A 24,264-nucleotide genomic window follows, 5' to 3' on the forward strand; every position below is an offset into this window, starting at 1 on the left:
AGCCCTCCCGAGTCATCCCACCAGCAGCTTTCTTCCCTCCCTGCAGGCGATTATGTGGCGTAGCGCTTGGTCCACTGTTTGGCTATTCTGTCATGCTCCGGTCTGTTGGTTGTGTACTGAGTGGCGATACTTCCCACCAGAGGGTCAGCTACAAGACAAACGGCAGTTTAAATTAAAACAGGGAAAAAAAAACTTCATGGCAAAAGTAAAAGACATTAAAGATGCAAATTCTGGTGAATTCTTTAGACAGACAGTCTTTAGTTAAATTAATCATTTACACAGTAATAGATGAAAAGCAGCGATGTACTGTGAGATGCTGACACTGAAGGAAACCACCTGAGGTACTAAGGTATCCCAGATGGTTTCCAAAGCATTACTAGGCTTTTGCTATGGCATCCTAAGGGATTGCCAAAGTGTTGCTAGGATGTTGCTACGCCATCATAGGTGGTTGCTGAGGTGTTTCTACACCTTTGCTATGGTATCCTAGGAGGTTGACAGGGTTTGGTTAGGCTGTTGCTATGCTATCATAGGTGGTTACTAAGGCCACAGCTAAGGTGTTTCTGTGCTTTTGTTAAGGTATCCTAGATAGTTGACAAGCTACTGCTGTGCCACCGTTATTCCAGGTGGTTGCTAGGCCATTACTATAGTATCCCAGGGGTTGCCAAGCTGTTCCTAGGCACCTACTCTGCCATTCATTTCCTAAGGGGGTGGGGCAAAACATCCACAATCATCATACGTCAACTACGTGAGAAACGTAAATAAAAGTAAAAATACAAGTAAATCAATACAGCAGTAATTATATATATATATATATATATATATATATATATATATATATATATATATATATATATATATATATACACACACATATATACACACACACACACACACACACACACACACACATATATATATATATATATATCTCAATCCAAACGTATGTGTCTGCAGCATCATACATGAGCATCAAACAGCTAAATGCATGCCCACACCTGCAGCTGCCAGGGCTGGCCTGTACGGCCTCCTCTGTTATAGTCTAGGTCTTACAGACTGAGCTCCAGCATACAAGCCATTACTGACAACACTGTAGCTTCAGCCCACGACCAGTCAATTCTGAAGGACCAGTGTGTGGTTCTCACTCCAACTTCAGTAATAATAGTTCTCATAGCAGGACCATCATTGAGCAACTACTAGTTTCAGTTTCCTTTTAATCAAGAGGTATTCAGACATACAATATATACCCAGACATTTATAGACTTCAGTGTTTCTTCTGACATTAATTGGGCGTTTGTTCCCCTTTGCTGCAGCAACAGTCTACTCTTCTGGGAAGGTTTTACACTGGACATGAGGATTTGATTGCATTCAGCCACAAGGTCAGGTATGATCACTTCCACTCATCTCAAAGGTATAGCTGTTCCGAGCCCATTGCTCAGGGCTTTATACCTCTCTAGCAGACAGTCATGGTGACCTTAGGCTCACGTTTGGCTCCTCTAGAATTTCATATTCTATTAGTCAATGATTTTCTATTGAGATTAAAGAAGCTGGATGCAACATATTAAACAAGCAGCAGATCTGACCAATATTTTGCACCTAAAAGGATTCTTTCCTTTAAGGCCTGAACTATTTGACAGTTTTATGAGTTTTAACTGTAGCACAGTGGCGAGTCTTACCAGGGTTGCAGTCTGTGAGGAGGGAGCAGATGGACAGCAGCACCTTGGAGATGGTGAGGGCTGGGCTCCAGTTGTCCTTCAGGATGTCCAGACAGATCACTCCCTGACTGTTGATGTTGCAGTGGTAGATTCTCGTACGGAACGTCACCTGGAAGACCAAACGCATCTTTAGCTTTCGGCTTAAAGCACAAACCACCACAGTTTCGTTAATTAAATGCCTGAATAAACCGCATAATTAAATGGTTATAATGTAAACAAAGTCACTCAGAGTTCGGTGTGAAATGCTCTGCTGTAGATAAATATACCGAATCAGAACTGTTCACAGTGGTGGTGATAGGAACCAGACGTCCACCTCTAAAAGCTCCTCACAGAAAGATACTACATGAAATGGTTATGAATTCACTGCCTGATGCCTGAATCAGTGTTATGACCGTTTTTGGAAGGTTTTGGACTAAAACATTGTTTTTAAAATGAATGAATGGTGTAGAGGCACCTGCAGAGTGTTTTAAGGCAAACATATTTTTTCTGATTGACCATAATTTCCCAATAACATTACATATAAGAACTAAAACACCACGTGTAGATTTGCCGGTGGTTTTGGACAGTAAATAAAATGACTATATTTAGCAGCTTTAGCTTTTTTAATAGCTTTAGAGTAGGAACTGGCACACACTTTTGGTAATATGGTCATGGCAAAGGAGTGGGCGACACACAATATGCATACTATTTATTTATTTATTTTTTCCCGAGATTTATCAGGTTAGAACAGACAAAAAAAACCTTTAAAGCCACATAAGAAAATTACAACTACAGTGACTTTAATCAGTGTTTTATAAGCTACACTGCACTGAACACAATGAAACATCGTAGTGCTGATAACCAGGATATGCTCAGAAAACCCTATTGTGACAATTTTTTACAGTAACTATAAAATTCTCATCGCTTCACAATATTATGGCATCAATATATTTTGATTATGCACTGTAGATAATCACAGATGTTACACTTATTAGTAGGGCTGTATTACTGTGGCTGTAGAGAAATCTGTAATCTTGAACTCGGCAGTATTTGTACTTGGACTTATCTTGGTCTCAACTATTAGTTTTGGGTCCCTTTATTAAAATAATTTTTATAAAAATGGTCCATTCGGGCCATTTAATAAAAAATAAAATCCTTTTGATCGTCACCAACATGCACTCACTTGTATGCTGGGGTTAAACTGGGCCGGAGTGAACCGGAGCAGAGCTTTCGTGTCTGGTTCGTGTGAAGGGCTCTGGTGCTTTAATTTGATGGACATGTAAAAAGTGTCCCATGAAATCAATTTCTCAATGAATTTGATGGTGTTCTTTTATTTACATGAATTCATGTAAAAGATATCGTGAAAACTTAAAACTGCAAAAATAATTTTAATTTAAAAAATTTTAAAATTTTAAAAATAAAAATTAATTTCACAGAACCAGCCCTGTGAACGGAAGGTTGCCGGTTCGATTCCCTTGGCCAACAGTACGTGACTGAAGCCCTTGAGCAAGACACCTAACCCCCAACTGCTCCCCAGGCCCTGTGAATAGGGCTGCCCACCGCCCCGAGCAAGTGTGCTCACAGCCCCCTAGTGTGTGTGTGTGTGTGTGTGTGTGTGTGTGTTGACTAGTGTGCATGCATGTGGGTGTTTCACTGCACGGATGGGTTAAATGCGGAGGTCCAATTCCTCTGTGTGCAAACACAGTTGGCTGATGGCTCTGAATTCAATTCAGCTTTTCTTGGAGCAAGTAGATGGATATCTGCCACAAGGCCACTGGCTATGCAACAGAACACACCCTCCTCCTTTAACTCAGTTTCTCTTTATTGCCCCTAGCCGAGACAGAGGGAGTGGATACGATGTTTGAGGACGTGTTACTGTGAATAACATCAAGGCTGTGATTCGGCCGCAGGCAAGAGCCAATGGCGAGTACACGGTAATCACAGCCACGATGTTATTTGTAATAACACATGACCTCGACTGTTCTAGAACTGTTATACAACATTTCTGCAAAAAAAAAAAAAAAGAAAAAGAAAAAGAAAGAAAGGAATAATATTGTAGCAGGCTGCTTTAATACTGGCAGGGTCTAATTGCAGCACCATACGAGGGCGTTTAAATAGCAGACTAAATATAGCAAAAAAAAGTCTTAATATTTCAAGATTAAAGACGTAAATTTAAGAGTAAAATCACAATTAAGATTATTGGGATTTAAAAAATGAATTTCCAAGTAGAATTAGAAAAGTATCTGGAATCGGTCACTAGCTCACCTGTTAAATCATTCGTCTACATCATCAACCCATCAAGAAAAGCCAAAACGATTTACAAACCCCCAAGAACCAACGGAAACTCTTAATGGTTTCTATGTTCTCATTAAGGACATCAACCTTATAATCCATTATTACACAATAATTAAAATAACAGCTGGTATGGGAGCAGATTGCGTAGTACTGCTGAAAACACTGCTGACTGCTGCCGTGATGGGCATTCAGACCACGCGTCGGAGATCACAAAACCACCAGAGGCTATAGATTTACACATATTTATAATTAGTAATTTGGTATTAGTAACGTCTTTACAAATATTGGTGTATTTTCCCCGTTGATTTATCAGCCAATGAACGATATGTGGGCATTCCTAATGTGGGCGTTCTTGTTTTACAGAAACGCCTTTCATTGCAATTTGACTCCTTTGCAAAATTCAGACTCCTCTGCACAGCAGTGTAATGAAAAAGCAAAGCCAAATTCAACTATAAACATGTTATTAACCTCTGAAGTCTCCCTTAAACCGCTAAACAGACGAACAACCACGTTGTCGCAAACATTGAGTGTTCAGACGGTTCTGCATGCTCACAGGCCAAGTCAGGCCCACGACAGTCCTATCCGGGCCACAAATGCATTTCAATTTCTTACTAGCCCGTCCCCTGCTCCCCTAAATCGCCCCTGCTGAAGAAAACTGTTATAAAAAGAATAGATGAAGCGATTTTAATACCAAATGGCAGCCTAATCACAATACAAGACAAATCCGCCCCCTCAACCCAACATTGACCACGGCCCTCAACCTAATGCAACATAAACCCACATACGGCAAGAGGTCTGCATGAAAATACAACGGGGCCAATGCAGTTGGAGTCATTAGCCAGAATGCAAAACAAAGTGAGCCTAAAAGACTGAACAACTCGCCTTGGGAGGTTTGAAGGGGTAGTCTGGAGTGAAGGCGATGTCGAGGAAGAAGACTCCTCCCTCATACACGGAGCCTGGGGGGCCCAGGATGGTCGATCTCCACTCGTAGATGTTGTCTCCTTTAGGACCAGCACTGAAAAGAATTACACACACACACACACACACACACACACACACACACACACACACACACACACACAGACACACACACAGACACACATGGTCACTTTTTAAATTAATGTTTTTTTTTTTGGAACAAAATTTGAGTCAGAATTTTCTAATCTTCACTTAGTCATGAAAGTGCATGTGTTTGTGTATTTATTTTGCCATTTATTTAACAAAGATAATAATTTATCTGCAAAAAAAAAAAAAAAAAAAAAAAAAAAAAAAAAAGTCAATTAGCCAATTTTTTGTTTTTGCTATTGCAGACCGGTGTTGCAGTTTTGAGGTAAATAAGGTGAGGCAGGCAAGATCTGCACGATTCATATACGTGGCTCATGGTGCTAAATAACCACTCGCCTCTTACACTGATTGTAGCTCTTTGTTTGATTCATGTCATTATAACTTTTAGATTAATGCAGAAACCTCTGGTCTTTTAGACCACCTCATACTTCATGACAGGTAAATACAACAAGTCTGTCTTATATAAGATAAGATGCATTTGTCATTGCACAGTGTACAACAAAATTGAGCAGCAATCCAACGGCACTTCCTACACACAAAACACTTTAAATATAAGGCTAAAATATATAAAGTGCAGAATTAAGGGAAAAAAAAAAAAAAAAAGTATCAAAAAACTTAAATATAAAGGACTAAACTATATATTCTAAACAGACAATAGACAATAATACAGGTGAGGTAGCAGTTGTAGTTGCACATTCCTTGGACAGCTTATAGCGGTATATATAATATTGCACAGAAAGAACAGATTATAAATCGCACTCTCGAGAACAAGTGAATAATAATATGCTATGTAAATATGCAAACAGACTTATTTCTACCCTCTTATACTAACTTATGTCTATTTTTATTTCCGTTTTTTATTGTGTGCATAGCATATGCAAGTTTGTGCAATTATCCATCTATCCATCCATCGTTAAGATCGGACAATGCCAGTTTGGTCCATTAATGGGATGTTTATATTGCAAGTCTGGCTAATAGGAAAGTGCTGGAAATTAATCGTAATCTGCCATTACAAATAAAAATAATAAAAAATTGGATTATAATGATTATACATCAATTTTAATCTGTTCATTGACTTTAAATTCACTTGCAAGCTCAAACACCGTCGCAGGGAAACAAAACTATTCACATAGGCTACATTTACACAGCCGGTAAAAGTGGCCCAAATCCGATTCGTTCGAAACCTCTTCAAACACGAGGAGTCTCCTCTATTTTCTGGGTACAGAAACATCAGTCTGAGCCTCTTCAGCGCAGGATTATAACGAATGCCGAGCTGTACTGACATAAAAGCTGCATGAATTCCGATCTGGCTGTTCAGACCGAGCCGCACTGCTGCGGTCGGATACGGATTTCAGTACCACGTATGGAAGTGTCTCGAATCGGAATTGAAAACGTCAGATTCAGTGCGTTTTTTGCTGTTCACAAAGCCACACAGATGACAAATCTGTGTCACATATGAGGAAAAAGATCAGATTTAGGCCACTTTTACCTGCGGTGTAAACGTAGCCATAGTTATATTTGACGAGCTTTACTACAGAGTTCATGTTAATCATTATGGCATTACAGCCTCTCTCGATTTGTATAATACAATGCAGGCTGCTCTGGAAGACCGCTGCTGCATCAAACCGCACTGCTAAACAAAGGAGCACTCCAGCAAGTCACAAATAAGTTTAAGCTTTAGGCACACCGACCAAACTCAGATGCGTTTAATGAATGCGCCACATGTTCCGACAAACTGGAAACATCCACACAATCAACCACACATATCTCGGGAATCATAGCTCTAGAGGAAAATCTGGACGGGTAAATATACAAAAACGAAGCTATTTTGTTTGCTTTGGTTCGTTCACTGTGAATGTGTTCAGTTTTCGCCTAAGCCACATGGAGATAAAGAGCTTTTCCACAGATAGTCCCTCTGATTACATCAACATTCAGTACTGTGAAGCCCTATAGTTTACCATATGTACAGAGTTCCTACCTCAAAATGCCTCGATACCTCTAAGAAAACATTACAGGCCAGGTAGATCATAAAAAGGTCACATAACTACTGCACAATAGCTTAATTACCGGCAGGTTGGTCATGTTCTAACCACCAAGTACAACGCTGACTCAGGATGAGATAATTGGTAGGGGGAAGGGGCGTGGGGGGGGGGGGGCGGCAAACAAAACATAAAAACACAAAGCTTCAGTTTATCTGCTTATCGATAAGAAGAACATTCACGTTCCAAAATGATTTGGCTCATTGTAGCACCAGAGAACATGACAATATGTTACCATCATTGTGATGAAAAAACATACAACAGTAAACATTTCACTAAAGAAATAAGAATATTTACAACAAATAAGAAAAACCACCATCAAGACAAGTCCACAAACAGCCACCAACAACGTCTGCAAAACACAACCGCCACTAAGACAAACGACCAACAACATATGACTACATCCAAAACAATATCCACCTCCCAACCACCACGCCATCACCACCCACACCAAACACCAAACACCACGCCATCACCACCCACACCAAACACCAAACACCACGCCATCACCACCCACACCAAACACCAAACACCACGCCATCACCACCCACACCAAACACCAAACACCACGCCATCACCACCCACACCAAACACCAAACACCACGCCATCACCACCCACACCAAACAACAAACACCACGCCATCACCACCCACACCAAACAACAAACACCACGCCATCACCAACAAATGCCACCACCACTCACACCAAACACCACACGACCACCAACAAATACCACACCACCTACACCAAACGGCCACCAACAGTCACCACCACCCACACCAAACAAACACCACGCCATCACCCACACCAAACAAACACCACGCCATCACCAACAAATGCTACCACCACTCACACCAAACCCCACACGACCACCAACAAATACCACACCAAACCCCACACGACCACCAACAAATACCACACCACGCCCCCACCACCCACACCAAACACCACCACGTCATCACCAACAAACGCAACCACCAGCAACACCAAACACACAACACCAACAAACACAACAAGCAACCAAAACGCAATAACCAAAAACAAACAGTGCAAAGTAACTGCTCAAACAAATATTAGCCGATTGGACGTCACTCCGTCATCTTATTTTATTATTTTAATTTTAGCGGCTGTGATTTTCAGAGAAAAGGATTTATAGAAATATCATAGCATTATACACTACATATCACATCACTTATTGTGAAAATGTTTTTGCCACATCGTACAGTTAATTCAAGACATATCATGCGCAACTGTGTCAGACTATCAACTACGAAGAAGCAGACCATCAGCGCTGCACTATAACGATGACGTAAATAACGGCACATTAAAAGGTCTGAAGCTCAATTAGGGGCCTGAAATGACAGCGAGAGCGATGAGAGCAAACTGCCAATTCCATTCATCCCCCCTTTCCTCACACGGTAGCAGGATAAAATGCATCTCCACTGTAAACAGCATTCCATCATGACTAGTGCAAATAATTGCACAAATATATTAGCCAACCCATGTTGTAAATTTAGCCCGAGGTTTGTTCTTGTGACCAAAATGGCTTTTTCGATGAGCAACGGCAGCCTTCACCACAAACGCCCCAGTCAGCAGCTCACAGAACAGAACACTGCACACAGAGATTATATCACAGCCCTCTGTATCTGAGCGCAGACGCGAGCACAACGGAGCTACAGAGTCTCCTGACCTGCTGACACTGTCACCACTGTCATTACTTAAATAATACACGTTTTCTTCCTTCTTGTGCACTGAGGGGGTGGGGAAAACAATCCATTCTCAGCTGCACTGCGGTTCTCTATTAAAAGAGTCTTCACTGAAGCACAAAATCAGATTTCTTTTGCAGAACTTTTTAAAAATTCAAATAACTAAAACTAACTTTAAAGCACATCTAAAAAAGAAAAATAACCCAAAATGAAGTGAACAGCTGAAATCTAGATTATTACATATTTTACAATAAGTAAATGACATGCAGACATCATTTTAGATTTCAAAACGCTGAAGTTGGCTGGGACAGTGTAGTGGATAACACCTCTGCCTTCTACGCTGTAGACTGGGGTTCAGTCCCCACCTGCGTAAGAAATCAACACTACACCAATAAGAGTCCTTGGGCAAGACTCCCAACACTGCCTTCGCCTACCTGTGTAAAATCATCAAATTGTAAGTCATGCTGGATAAGAGCGTCAGCCAAATGCCGTAAACGTAAATGTAAAGTAAACACTGAACCAAATAATAAAAAAAGAGTTGCTTTACATTTAAAAGGACATACAGACTAATTATAGACATCAAAATACAGGGTGAAATCTGCTGAAATCTAGAACACAGATTTTACAAGTAAATGAAATATAAATATTAGTAGAACTTCAAAAATAATTGGCAACAGGGACCAAATATTTCAGATAAAAAGGGGTGTTTCACAACTAAAGACATATATAGACATAAAAATACAGGGTAAACACAAACAAAAATAACCTAAAATTAAGTGAACGGCTGAAATCTATGACACGAGTTTTAGTATGTATGCGAAATAAAAAAAATAATAATAAAAAAAAAAATAAAAAAAAGACACCAGAGACCAAATATTTCTGGTAAAAAGAGGTGCTTCACATCTATAGGCCAACTACAGACATGTAAACAACAGCTAATGTCAAGGACAAGAAACATAACGAAAACAAGTCAGTCTAGAGTCACAGTATAAACTACACGGTAACAATTATCTGGTTGGATGGTCAGCACATCATATTTATCTGCATGCTGTTTTTACCGTGGTAGTTTATGTCCCTGGTCATACCAAGTACACAATTTAAAAGGAAATTCCATCAAAATGTTTACATTCATAAAAAAAGCCAGGATTTTTGTCAAAATAACCTACAGATTACTCATTTTACTGATACAGGCAGTGACAGCAGAGCCATTCAGAAAATTCAAATAATGACAGTTTCCATTCACTCCCCAGAAGATAAACTGAAACTGATTGTGGATCTGATAATGTTAGGCACAATCACTCAGATCAGCTCGTGCTTAATTTAAATAACTGTGCCGCATTCACTTTTAATCTGTAGGAGATTTTGTGACATGAACTGTTTTTGATCTTTATTACTGTTCTGTACTCAAACTTAGAGCCTATAGACCTTTATGAAATCTTCTGGCCTCATTAGTCACTACAAAGCAAGAAGTTCACATAATATTCTGACCACCTCCTTGTTTCTACGCTCATTGTCCAGTTTATCAGCTCCACTTACTGTACAGCTGGACTTTGACTGTAGTCCATCTGTTTCTCTGAGACTCTGTTACCCTGTTCTTCAGTGGTCAGGACCCCCATGGACCCTCACAGAGCAGGTACTATTTGGGTGGTGGATCATTCTCAGCACTACAGTAACACTGACGTGGTGGTGGAGTTTTTAAACAGCTGGAATGAGAATCAAAAGTATCCAGCCAACGGCGTCCTGTGGGCGGCGTCCTGTGGGCGGCGTCCTGTGGGCGGCGTCCTGTGGGCGGCGTCCTGTGACCACTGACGAAGGACTAGAGGATGACCAACACAAACTGTGCAGCAGCAGATGAGCTGTCGTCTCTGACTTTACATCTACAAGGTGGACTAACAAGGTAGGAGTGTCTAATAGAGTGGACAGTGAGTGGACACAGTGTTTAAAACTCCAGCAGCACTGCTGTTTCTGATCCACTCATACCAGCACAACACACACTAACACACCACCACCACGTCAGTGTTACTGCAGTGCTGAGAATGACCCACCACCCAAACAGTACCTGCTCTGTGAGGGTCCATGGGGGTCCTGACCACTGAAGAACAGGGTAACAGTGTATCAGAGAAACAGATGGACTACAGTCTGTAACTGTAGAACTACAGAGTGCAGCTATACAGTAACAGAGGTGCTCAATGTTATGCCTGATTGGTGTATACAAGCAAAGCAATTACAGTGTCAAAACAGATCTATGAATTACAGAGGAACAAAAGAACCACAATCCTTCCAGGTCGGCTTTAAACGGCTTTTTTCTTTTAATTAGGAGAAATCATCATTTTTGTTTGACCGTTTCTAACCTCTCCATCATGTACAACTTAAGACGCTGTTTGTTTTGAAAAACCATGAAAAATGTGACCCCACACAAATGGACCACATCGCATGTGAGAGGAATTAAATTCCGCCAAGTTAACGACGGTTCAAAAACCACAGTCAAAACCATTCAGCACTCGTGCGCCAACATGTTTGTTTTAATGGGTGTTCACCAGGTGGGTGTCAGTCAGCTAACCGTGGCTGACTACACCTCTCAAAACAGATTTAACACGCCACTGACTGAGCCTCTCAGCTGATTACATCAGAATTTCTGATGTAATCCTGCTGAATTTCAAGAGACGTGACCATAAAAGCACGCGCACCCCCTCCCACCTCCAGCCCCCCACCCCCCGCGCAGCAACGAGGCCAGCCTTGTCACAAAGGAGGAAATCCACTCTAATATGGGTAACTCCAACCTTACCTCGGCGCCCGCTGCACCGTCTGTAGTCTGTCACCGCTCTGACAGCATCCATAAACATTAGCTCACTGTAGGGCCACAACACAAAAGGTCACAGCATCGAGCGGTTTTATAACACTGCTGATTGCCTCAAGAGTCACTACAGCGCAGTCTCACAGCCCAACACGCACATTCAGCTTTTACAAGACAGCGGCCGGGAACCTCCAGACACCTCACCATCCGATCCGATTCCCCTTCAGTTTGTCAAGACGTTGGTGTCGAACAAGACTAGGCAAGTGTCAATATCAGGGCTGCAACAAAGGACTGTTTTCAGAGTCAAATAATCGATCGATTACTGAAACGAACAATCGACTTATCCAGATCATCATTTAAAAACGCACCGTTTTAAAGTTGCCTTTACAAACAGCATAACTGACGACCTGCTTTCCTGAGTTTAGCATGAAATGCTCCCACAATTTTAACGTCACCAACTAATCGACTATTCAATTATTTGCCAACCACGTCGATTAATCGCCGCACCCCTAGAGAATATAGAGATTTATTCACCGTAAGTGTCTTTACCACATGCTACTTTCCCTTCTCTCTCAGTAGCACTGCTGCACTACATGCACAGTAGGCACCATTTAGCTCACTACACAGCATGAAACAGTAGATGAACTCAGGCAGTCTCCTCAGCCTGCATCTGCAGTCACCAGTCACACACACACACACACACACACCAACATTAACTGATTAATTAATTAAAGGCTGACGACTTCTTTGTAGCTGTAGACATTTCTTTGTAGACATTATGAGAAGTACAGAGGTTGAGACTTGATATAATTATCTTCTCCGTGATTAATCACAGATGCACACAAGCAAACAAGTCACTTAAGTGGCATGTTTGACTGCGTTTAAAGCCCATTTCACACCAGACGCGGTAACTGTACGCTCCTATATTAATCTATGAAGCCTTTCACACCGCTGCGGTGCCGCGTGACGCGCGAGTAAAGCGCAAAAACACGCTTTTGGGTCCATTTCTGATGTGTGCTGCGCGCGGCACTCCAGCGGTTTTCATGCAGAAACAGTAAAGAAATGCCATGCCTATGCTAGAACATACCATCTGGGCCAGAGGTCACTAATAGGTGGACCATGGTACGAGTCCAGACCTAGACGCTGTCCTACGTGGATGTGGACTAGGACCTGTAACCAGTAAACTAAGGAGGATAATTTAATTTCAATAGGGTGGTCCCATTTTACTCGCCGTATCATTTCTAGTCATTTTGGTAGCTTTAGTGCCCGGGAGACTCACAGACCGATCACATGCGACGCTACTCAGCCAATGCTGATGCCAATGATGCTCACACAGGGGAGGGACGAGACGAGACACAGCAGTCAGAGAAGAAAGCGAGTCAGATTATATTACATGTCGTGCTCTAAAGGAGAAAACTGACAATAACTGTTGAAATTTGACTGAACTGGACTTTGTGATTTGACATTCAGGTTGACTGTACAAGATGTTTATATAATCACTCGGCTACATCAGTAAACCGTATATGGCACTGAATCATAATGCAAGTTACACATTAGGATGTTCTGGACCTTTGCTTGAAGTTTTCTCTAACTGGACCTTATTGAACTTTAATTAAAGCCCTCTGATCTAGGCTAACAAACAAATCCACTTTTAACTGTGATGGGTTGAAATCCCTCGAGTAGGTTAATGTTGTGAACACACAGGTGTCTCCTCCTCTTTATATACGGCCACATCACCTGGTGAGAGCCAGCAACAGTCAGAGCAGGTAGTCGATTTTATTGTGTGTGTGTGTGTGTGTGTGTGTGTGTGTGTGTGTGTGTGTGTGTGTGTGTGTGTGTGTATATATATATACACACACACACACACGCACACACGCACACACACACACACACACACACACACACACACACACACACACACACAAAATCTACATGAAGTTTACAGGAGTAATAACCGGACAATACAGATGTTTGTATCATGTGAAAACACAACACAGATGTTTTAATACATTTCCAGATCACATTTCTTTGGCCCTTTATTTCAAGCCCCATATTTACTGGGTGTAGCATTTTGAACAGCTGCATCTAATAAAACTGAAATGCCCCACTGAACATTCAAGACTCGATTCAAACGTCTACAGACAAGTCTCCCCACGCCGATGCCAATTATCTAAGTTTTTTTACAAATCAATAAGCCCCACTACGCATATAATTCTCATATTTTTTTATATATGCATATATTATAAAATATTATGTTTGTTTAGTAAGAAGCTAGCTTGCTGACTGCACCAGCACGCAGGATCTTTTTTCCTTGCCCATCATGCTCAGTCACAGCCATTTTGCAAGGGAATGCCAACTGCTAACTTCTAGTGAGACTGAGGCTCAGTAACTGGCTAAGCCTACAGCAGAAACTGGGCTAAGGCAAGCCTGTTCTGTACCAGAAGTGAGGCAGTGGCACTGGGGCAGTCGTGGGCTGGAGGTCAGGGAACTGGCCCTGTGACAGGAAGGTTGCTGGTTTGGTCCCCAGAGCCAACAGTCCATGACTGAGGTGTCCTTGAGCAAGACACCTAACCCCCAACTGCTCCCCGGGCGCCACAGATAGGGCTGCCCACTGCTCTGGGCAAGTGTGCTCACTGCCCCCTAGTGTGCGTTTCTTCACAAGTGTGAATGTGGTGTTTCACTTCACGGATGCGGAGGTGGAATTTCCCCGTTTGTGGGATTAAAAAAGTATCACTTAAAGCGGAATGTTTTCGCAACACTTTTTTTTCCCATACCAGTTACAAATGACAAATCGCTGTGGGAGCATTTCCCTTCATCAAACTGCTGATCCCGGAGAAGCAGCGACAACAGAGAGGTCTGCGAAACTGCAGCAGGCTGAACGAGCACCAAACGCAAGGCAATTACAGTGCAGCTCAGTGTTTTTAATTTCAGCTCCAGTCTCATTACTCAGCCTGGGGCGCTGGAATGTGTGGAATCCTAAACGTGTGACTAAGTGACACCCATAGGCCAAAATTCACAGAAGAGCGAAAGAGGGAGGGAGACATCAGGAAAGAAAGACTGAAAAGGCCAAACGGAGCGGGGGGGTAAAATTAAAGAAGGCCAATAAGACACAAAGGACACTCAAGCGGATATTTCATGCGAGACGATGGTGCAGGACCAGCATATTTATCATATGCTGCAGCGATACGAGCCAAGCAGAACTCTCAGATCATTAGAAACTAGTCGGTTAGTCCTGCCGAAGGTAAAGACTAAACATGGAGAAGCAGCGTTTAGATACTATACTGCTTTTTAATGAAACCAGTTGACAGAGAGAGAATCAGAAGAACCCCAACACTGGACACTAAATCCAGGCTCAAAACGTTCCTGTTTGAGCAGCTTTCAGCTCAGTTTAACCACGTTTATCATTTCTAGCTCCCTTTCCTCTGAACACCTTTTATTTTAATCCTAGGCCCAATCCCATCTCCTCTTTTTACACCTGAGCTGAGTTACAAGGGGTAGTGATTAATCTTGCCCTCTGAAACGGGACCCTCAAATAAACAGAGCATCACTTCATTAACAGCTACTAGCGCCGCTCTGTAGGCGACCCTGCCCGTCTGCAGGGACAGCAGAGGAGGGGAAAGTTCAGCTCCTCACTGCTGGGCTTTAGTTACATTTAGGGATCATACGCCTTCAAAGAGGGGGGCAATTATTTATTATCACCCCCCCTAATTCTTCAGTGATATGAAGCTGAAGTCAGAGATTCTCCAGATTCTCGTTTGGATTTTCCCGTTCCACCTTAAATGGAGCAGCAGTTACATTCTGGCGCTTCAGGCGTCAGAACCGCTGGACTATTTAAGGTGGAACGGGAAAGTTAGCGAGTCATTTAACGATTTTGATGCTTGTTATGAAAGACACAACTATAATACATTGAAACCACATTAAACTAAGATCATATGATGGTTATCGTAAATTTTCAACTGAGAAAATACTCATATTTGTGGGTTTCTTTGGTTCTCCGTCTAGCCGGTTTTCCTGTTTGGAGTGAGCGTCTGAAAACCTCCGTTTGGAGGGTCATGTAGTCACTTCGCCCCAGTCCAAAGACATGCAGTCAGGCCAAGTGAACATGCTACATTGCCCCTAGGTGTGTGAGTGTGTGTGTGAATGTCTGTCTGTCTGTGTGTGTCTGTCTGTCTGTCCTGCAATGGGCTGGTACCCTGTCCAGGGTGTATCCTGCCTTCCGCCCAATGACCACTGGGACAGGCTCCAGCACCCCCCCCCCCCGTGACCCAGAGGGAGGAGCGGCTTAGAAAACGTGTCTGAGATTCTTTTTTAAAATTTGTTTTAATTATGTTTTTAATTATGTTCAACTATTTGCATTTACTTTTTTTTTTTCTCATTGCTAAAGCATTTTGAATGACAGGAGTGTTTGAAAGGCGCTATATAAATAAACTTGCCCTGCCCAAGAAACAAGAAAGCAAAATAAGACCAACACAGAAAGAAGCAAAGCAACATAACACAGAAAAAAGGTTAAACACTGGGGAAGGTAGAAGATGTCAGCAAAAGTTCATGAGCAAGACAAGAGGAAGCGGGGCTGAAGTGACTCCCACTCTGAAGCCCATTAATGCTTTCACTGTGGAGGTGCATCTGCGGCAGGATTCCTCCTCTGGCTCAAGTGGGCTCGGGGCCCATCCTGCATCTATTCAACTCTTCTCTTTTGAAGAGGAGTGTCATTTTCCAATGCGCACTGGGTGGCCTTTGGCTGATAACTGATATAAATGAATTTCACAATTATTTAAATACCTACTTCACAAATGATCTGTCATACTTTCTCTTTCATACGCCACATTTTTATTGCTTCACCCTTCCATTTACACAATCATCTTAATCTATGATTAGTTCTAAATGTCTACAATATATAAGACTGTACTCTGTCATTTTTAGTAGAATAAGGAGAATAAAAATAGGCTAGAATATGGTGAGTGCGCCGCGAGTCGCCCGGTAAAGCCTGAAGCAATTATTTCAAGTAAGAGGAGTCAAGTTGGAAGTTTTCCGCACCACATCGTTCGTCTTTATGTATTAATGTCAGAAGAAAGTCCAGCTCAATGTTTAGATCTCAGGTTAACTTAACATTATACTGACTTGGGTATGAGAACAATAGTAATTTCCTCACATCCTCAGAAGACACGACCAAGTTTTGACTGACGGTTCTCAGTGAATTCTCTTCCAAATCACGTATGCGGTTGTTGACTGAAAGACGTTCCCGGCTGCAAAACCAACTGATCCCTGGACGTTCTTTGTCCACTCGAACCTGTACCTGGGGTCAGTATAGATATGCACCCTCTTCCTGGCAGATACTTAACATCTCCCAGCTGCTTTACTCATTATTGCCCTTCTAGTCAAAATGGGCATTTTCACTTGCTCAGCTGTTTTTTGTAGCCATTCCCTGATTCGTACAACCTTTTGTCTTGCATCACTGCTGTTCTCTCTGGTCTCTTTCAAAACAACGGATAACCAGGGGAATTTCTCTCGTGTTTGTTCCCCAGTAAAACAGGATGTCAGAGCGGACCATTCAAGTGTTCCTAATCGCTCAGATGAACGTGATCTATAATTGGAAATAATAGACTTGTCAGACTTCACTCTTAAGAATTTGGAATCAGGGAGCCCAACAATTGTGGCTCATATAGATTTAAGAAAAATATTTATTTCATAAATATCAAAGATCAAGAGGCTATGTAACACACACACACACACACACACACACACACACACACAGGCCCTTTTTGCTGTGTGGCCATGGTGCCCAGATATGTAATATAATGTTTTGTTTGTTTGTTTTTTTTAGTTAATTTTGCTCATGATTACCAGGAGAGACAATATTGTGAACAGCACTAATATATTATATTATATTATATATATATACATATATATATATATACATACACACACATATACACACACACACACACACACCCCATCAGGGAAAGGCAACTGCATGGTTAAAACAGTCACGCAGAATGTGAGTAAAACCATCTTACTAACTTCTTACTGCACTACACACTCCCTCCAAAACCACGTCAAATCAGTACTGACTGTACTTCCTGACTTTTGTTCCACTCCTGCAAAAACAGAAAGCAAGATGGCAAAGTCATCAAATACGGTTAGAGAAGCTTAAGAAGACTATTCACAGAGGTGGTGTCAGGAACCGGACATCCACTTCCTCACAGAAAGTTATTACATCATGAGGTGGTTATGAATACACTGCCTGATGCCTACGGGGTTTATTTATTTATTTATTCACCATGAATGGCATTACACAATGCCTCAGAAGACAGGAGCACATTCACTGGTGGTTTTTGACAGCAAATAAAATAATTACATGTGTGTTGTGGTCATGGTGATAGGAACCAGGGGTCCCCAACAGTGTAAAGAAATCCAAGTCTCTACAATGAACTCTCACATTAAACCGCTCTGAATGACTTCACATCTCAACAACTCCATCAAACGCCTTTAGGCTTTCCGAAGAACCTTCCTGGAGACACTTTTCAGAGGAAGACGACTGAAGGAAGCTCTCTTCCTCTCGTCCTTTTGTGTTTAGAGTGTAGGATTGCTAAGCGATGGCCTTCTGAACAAGGTGTGAACAACTCTGGAGAAAAGCTGAGAAACAAAACTCTCCTTTTAGGCCGCGATCAAAGAGAAGACTGAAAAATGAAACCTGGCCTCTGTGCACACTCTTGCCTCTGCAGCATCCCTCTGAGGGCAATGCATGCAGCGTAAAGACCACCCATCCTCAAAAAAACCCTTTAGCATGAGTTTGACCACAAATGGGTGCAGCCAATGTGTGCACATAGGCCAGACACACTCACTGTATGAGCACGTCGTTGTTTTAAACCCAGTAATCCCCAACGGATTAACCAGGGTAACCAGGCCGACACTCGACATTGCCAGTGCAGCACTGAAGTCACTGCGTGGAATAATCATCACGATACTTAACTTTTTTCCGTTGTGTAAACAGTTCATGACAAATATACCAAGAAAACTGGCCAAAAAAAATGACCTGCAACAGAGACACCAGCCTAGAAGACCATCTTAAAAAAAGCCTCTATCCCACCCATAAAATTTAGGTGGTTTTATGTACTAAAAAGAGTCATAAGCCTTTTTACCCACAACTATTTTACACAACCTATTTTAATCACTAATTTCAACACACTGCTTTTGATATTAGGCATTTAAGACCGAGCTACATGAATGAGATCTGCTCAGACCGGCTCTCTCATTCAAAAAGCAGTTCGGGCTAAAAACCCGTTATAACTTCGGGGCAAACGGGCAGGGCTAAAGTGCTTTTGGCTGAACGTAAAGAAGCAAAAGGCCAAAACAATGAAATCTAAACAAGCTCGAGGCTCAGGAGCGAACACCCTAACAGTTCACACATCACATTAAAATCTCATTTCCAAAAATCGAGGAAAACTCAGTTTTCCACGATTTAAGACGGGATGTAATTTCTTCATTTCGGAGAAGGCCACATCTAAAGGAATCTCTTCTGTAAAAAACTAATAGATACCAAACAGCAATTTCACTTGATCAGATCAGAATAGGAGCAGATCCAGGCACATTACTTGATTGATTCATTAATTACGGGCGAAAGTAAGCCTAATCCGCTTCTGAGCCTCTTTTCCGTGGTCATCTTTCACACTTCTCTAAACGTTAATGAGACAGAAAGAGTGCTCTGTTTAGTTCCATAGCAACACACCATTTAGTCATTCATTATCAAATCACAAAACCAATATAAAAAAACAAAACAATATAATTACCCTGCACTAATCTGCATAACAGCCACGAAAACCAAAAGCACACAAAAGAGCTTTCCCCTCCAAGACGACTCCTCAGACGCAACCGTAGAAGAAGTCAGAGAGGCCACGGCTTACGGAACAAGTTCCACCCTCAAGGTCTAGACGCAAGCAGAGCGCACCGCTTAAATAATCAGCATGCTTATCTCAGTAAAGGTCGTCATCATGGACACGATGATGGTGATGGGGAGTGGAGGCTCTCTTCACCCCAACTTTCTCCTAATAGGACTCTTAGACACAGATTACACCTAGTCGTTTCGCGCGTCTTGAGCACCAGGTTCATATCTGAACTGAGATTATCCACATTCAAACGCAAGTGTAAACGCACTGGAGACGTAATTGAAGCAGATTTAAGGCTGACTGCTCAAACCACTTCAGGAGATGCAGTTTAAGCCCACTTTACACTGAGATCACAGCCTCTTTCCACCCATCTCTCTCTACCAGGAAACTTTTCCTCAGAAGTAGAATAGTTCCTTGTAAAATGTCTCAACATTCGACTGTTTTGCGAGGTCGCTCCTTATTCGCCAGCTTCTCTTGCTCAAATTTTCCTGTTCCACGCTAAATTCTGCCTGAGGCGGCAGAACGTAAATGAGGAACCATTTAAGGTGGAACGGGAAAATTAGAAAGAGCAGCCGACTTCACTAGGCTTCCATGGAGTTGAGGGGAAAAGGGACCTGGACAGGAGCCATACTATATGCAAGCTCACACACTAAACTAAAATATTTTGAATATTTTGAATAAAAGACATTAAATATTTTTTAAATAAAAGATATTGGAAGTAAATTTATTCTGGACTATTACAAATACTTTAAAAGTACCAAGTCGTCACACAGTGAGGAAAAAACCCCTGTGATTATTGATGCATCTTTTTTTCCAACTTATATAAATAAAAAAGAAGATGCATCATCATCTTCATCATTATAACGATATGAGTGTTATAATCGCATTGCAGCCTCTGAACCATAATCGAATCATGAGGTGCCTATAGATTTCCACCTCTACCACACGTCAGATTAAATTTTCTCTTAATAGATTTACAATGAGCCGAAATTAGGGCCAAAACAAGCTAAAAAGTAGCAGCTATGCCCATCACAATTATATTATTATATAAACTTCTGGTGCTGACCGCAATTATTTTCCACAGTTGTTAGGTTTCACAATCACATGTTTTTGGCACAACAAACAGAAACTGAATTTTCATCAGTCAGGTTGGGACGAACGCATGCAAATCAAGGAATGCAGAAAATGCAGCTATTGGGACGTCACAAGTCTTATGAAGAAAAACAGCAGACGTACGTCTGAAGTGTCGCTGTAACACCTTAAGAGGGCAGCGGCAAGAAAGGTTTATTCGAGCTCAAGCTGTTATAAGCTGGGAGCTACTAGGCATCGACACCTAGGAAGCGAGATAAGCCAGTTTGGCTGCTTTAGACTTTACCTCAGATAGATTGTTAACCACAACTATGTAAATGGCCATTAATATTGAGCTAAAATTGCATGACTGTCAGAGGCCTAGTACCGGCAATATTTTTTTTTTTGGGGGGTGAACTTGGTCAGTAGGCTAATTTTTATGTCCACTATATGGTGACCTGCTCTATATTATTGCTGGTCAACAGAGGGCCGGATTAATAGCGTAAGCCAATATTCGTAAACATATGCACAATAGTTTTCACCTTAATTGATCATCTCTCTCCCTCACACCCACGTCATCAATGATGTAATTTCTGCTCCTTATTGGCTGTTTTCAGATGCATGTAGTTGTGGTCACAGTGACGTAACAGCATCGCAAAGTCTCAACAACACCCCACTTCCCAACCCCTGGGAATACTACTGACCGCAGTAATAACGCCCAACCTTAACTGTTACGAACGCCCAAATTAACATGCACCGCCCTAATCAATATCGGCCAAATAAGAAACCAGCTAAAATCAAAACCCGAGACGCATTGCGGCTCTCGAGGATCAGCACGATCTGAGGATCTGAACACAGCCCGGGAAAACAGGAAACGCACCGCACTTCTAAACAGCTCTTTGAGCTCTTTGTTAATTCAGGGTGGGAACAAACAGAGGAAGTCATATCAGAGAGCGAGAAGTCTGATCCTTCTCCTAATCACCAGGCAGCCGATACTCCACACCACAGAGATAGCAAAGTTCCTGATGCCCTCCAGCCAGGGGTGTGAACAGTGCTGGACGACAGGCATAACGTATATCAGACGGCCAAAACAGTTAGTTTAATACATGGGTGTCAGACTCAACCACTAAAAGGCCATATTAAAAAAAAGCCTCAAATCCATGATCCAGAAAACACCTATTAAATACACGGATACATTAAATACATGGATACATTAAATATTAAAAAGACATACACAAATATCCTCAAGATGCATTTTAAACCTACCTATATGCTTGATCTAGACACCTGGTATCACTCTTGGGATCATTTTCTGAGCTACCAAACAGCTCTTTGTACCGTTTATGTCGGTTGAACTGCTGCTTGGTGATATGACTGCTGTGGAGTTGTGGAGTGGAGTTGAGGTGTAACTGCTGTCTCATGTATTGTTGTTGGGGGTGGAAACATTATTCTGCAGTGCAGTGTACAAAAACTGGCCAATATCAGCAGAAAGTCTAAATAATTTGGATTTTGTGTGCCGGACAGGATTGTGCTGCAGACCTGATCTAGCCCCGGGCCTTGCGTTTGACACATGGGGCTTAATGCATCACTGGTCATTACGACGTGTCTGATTTTCTAAGTGTAAATAAGTTAACGTCCTGTACAGAAAACACGTTTCTGCACATTTTAATACAAAATTACTGTTTATTTGCCGAACAAGTCACTTACTAAGATACCATTCGTTGCAGAAGTGGTGCAATAAACATCCGCAGAAAAAAAAGGTGCTATATTTGAGTTAGATTATGTTAAATGTAGATCATGTTAATCATTAGTGGTCAACCTTCTGCGTGCAACTGTGAGACTCACTGGGTGCTTCAAGTTGTCTATATTATTAACCAGACATTTACAGAAAGTTTGTGTTTGTTATTTTCAATACTGTGCAGGGTCTTTTTGGTGAAAGAGAACAAAAACAGCTCAATCAAAACAAGTTATTTGACGTCTGTGAAACAGGCAGGAGGAGTCATTAACCTACATTTATTGCTATATCATAATAATTTGACATATCATGCCTGAGTTCATACCACCATCACCCAGCGAGTAGATCTGCACGTGAGAACGCTCATGAAAAAATGTCAAGCACGCATGAATAGGTCACAACAAACGCCCATCATCTACTCCAGTTTCACAAGGTCAACAACATTCAGCGCGAACACTGACAAACACCACAGAACTTGTTCTGATCAGTCTAAAGTCATGAGTTACAGAGTGGATGAAAATCTGACAACACGAGCTTGAAGTTTGTGTACGGATGCAACTGCTGTGCTCTGAAACAATCAAAACGAGGTGGAAGACATGGCAAAAATATCTCATGATAAGTCGAGGCATTCACAACATGCCACAGTATTTAGTTTGACCACATGATAAGAAAAGCAGGGTCACATTTTAAAAATTGCTGGAAAAAAAAATGATGAATACGATTTTTATTCTTCATACTACACCAAATCAAACTGAACGGAATTGGTCATCATGCTGTCTTCGTAATGAAACAACCCGTCATGATGAATATCGTCACAGCGCCCAAGTCAACAACCAAATTTGGATGTTCTATTAGTTGGCAGTTACTAAATGTGTCATGATCAGTCATAAAAACCCAACTTTTTAAACCACACGGTTCAGTTCAGTCCAATTTCCTTCTTGAAATATGTACTCGAGCAACCTTAGAGGACCCAAAAGGCATTTCAAACGACATTAACGAGTTAATATGACACGGTTGCTTCTACCCATCATCGTCTACGCTGCAATTAATACGAGTTCGCTCAGCATCTTACGCCATCTACTCTCAAACTAAGCGTGGCTGGCACTGCTGATCTCAATCACTTCACCTACGCAAAGCACACTGACTGTGACGGCACACAGATGAAAGCGAGCTACAGAGAGCGAGTCTAGCTCCACTTACCTGCAGTTCGGTGGAGGATCCAACATGATATCGGCCAACTCCTTCTGAATTCTGAAACAAAAACGATAACGATGAGCTCATTTTGTTCTGCAAACTCTCTCACGATGCTTTTTCAGATCTGATCTCCTCCAGGCAGTGGGTGCAGCTGCTGAGGAACATCTGGAGAAACACTTGAACAAAGCACAGGCCCTTTTCCCTTTTCTTCAAACAAGCGACCCTCCTGCAAGGGTGGTCCTGGGCCTGTTTTTCCAAACTCAGGCAGAGTTCAAGTGTGATCTCTAGTCAAGACCTTGCCCACTCAATCCCAAGTCTTAGTCCAGAAGTAGAACCCCAGCCAAGACATGTTTGGTGGCTGACGTGTGCGTCTTCTGGAGCTACAAGGCTGATATTAGATCCGTCTTTAAAAGGCACTTTTTAAGGGCTTTGATTGCTGGTGGGCTGCTTGAGAGTGGGTGAAGAAAAAAAAAATGCTGCAGTAAAGAGCTACCATCGCTGAGAGCCTGTAGAGATGAACAGTGTTTATTTATGCATGTCCAAAGCGATTCCTCTTCTTCTTAATGCTTTAAAGGGGAATTCCACCAATATTCCGAAACCTCTGCATGATTAAACGGTTAAGATGTAAACAAGCCTGTCAGAGTGGTTTGGTGTGAAATACTCCGTTCACAGTGGTGGTGATAGGGACCAAACGTCCAGCTCTAAAAGCCTCCTCACAGAAAGTTATTATATATACACACCGCTGCTGTCGGAAGAAAACCTTGCATCTCCAAAATAGTAACTTTACAGGAGAA

General features: G+C 41.9%; 1 protein-coding gene across 5 annotated transcripts in view; it reads right to left on the bottom strand.

Moving 5' to 3' along the window:
* Window positions 1-24,264, bottom strand: part of ube2e1 (ubiquitin-conjugating enzyme E2E 1) — a 26,859-nt gene continuing 2,595 nt past the window's right edge. For all 5 annotated transcript variants that reach the window (XM_037538037.1, XM_037538085.1, XM_037538057.1 and 2 more), the window contains exons 3-6: window positions 23,477-23,527; window positions 4,869-5,001; window positions 1,674-1,821; window positions 1-148 (exon numbers count right to left, since the gene is read on the bottom strand). In XM_037538037.1, the coding sequence (XP_037393934.1) occupies window positions 51-148; window positions 1,674-1,821; window positions 4,869-5,001; window positions 23,477-23,527 (430 nt within the window). In that variant the 3' untranslated portion in view covers window positions 1-50. The remainder of the gene's footprint in view (window positions 149-1,673; window positions 1,822-4,868; window positions 5,002-23,476; window positions 23,528-24,264) is intronic.

The sequence above is a fragment of the Pygocentrus nattereri genome, chromosome 1 (assembly GCF_015220715.1).
Source record: "Pygocentrus nattereri isolate fPygNat1 chromosome 1, fPygNat1.pri, whole genome shotgun sequence".
Classification (NCBI taxonomy): Eukaryota; Metazoa; Chordata; class Actinopteri; order Characiformes; family Serrasalmidae; genus Pygocentrus; species Pygocentrus nattereri.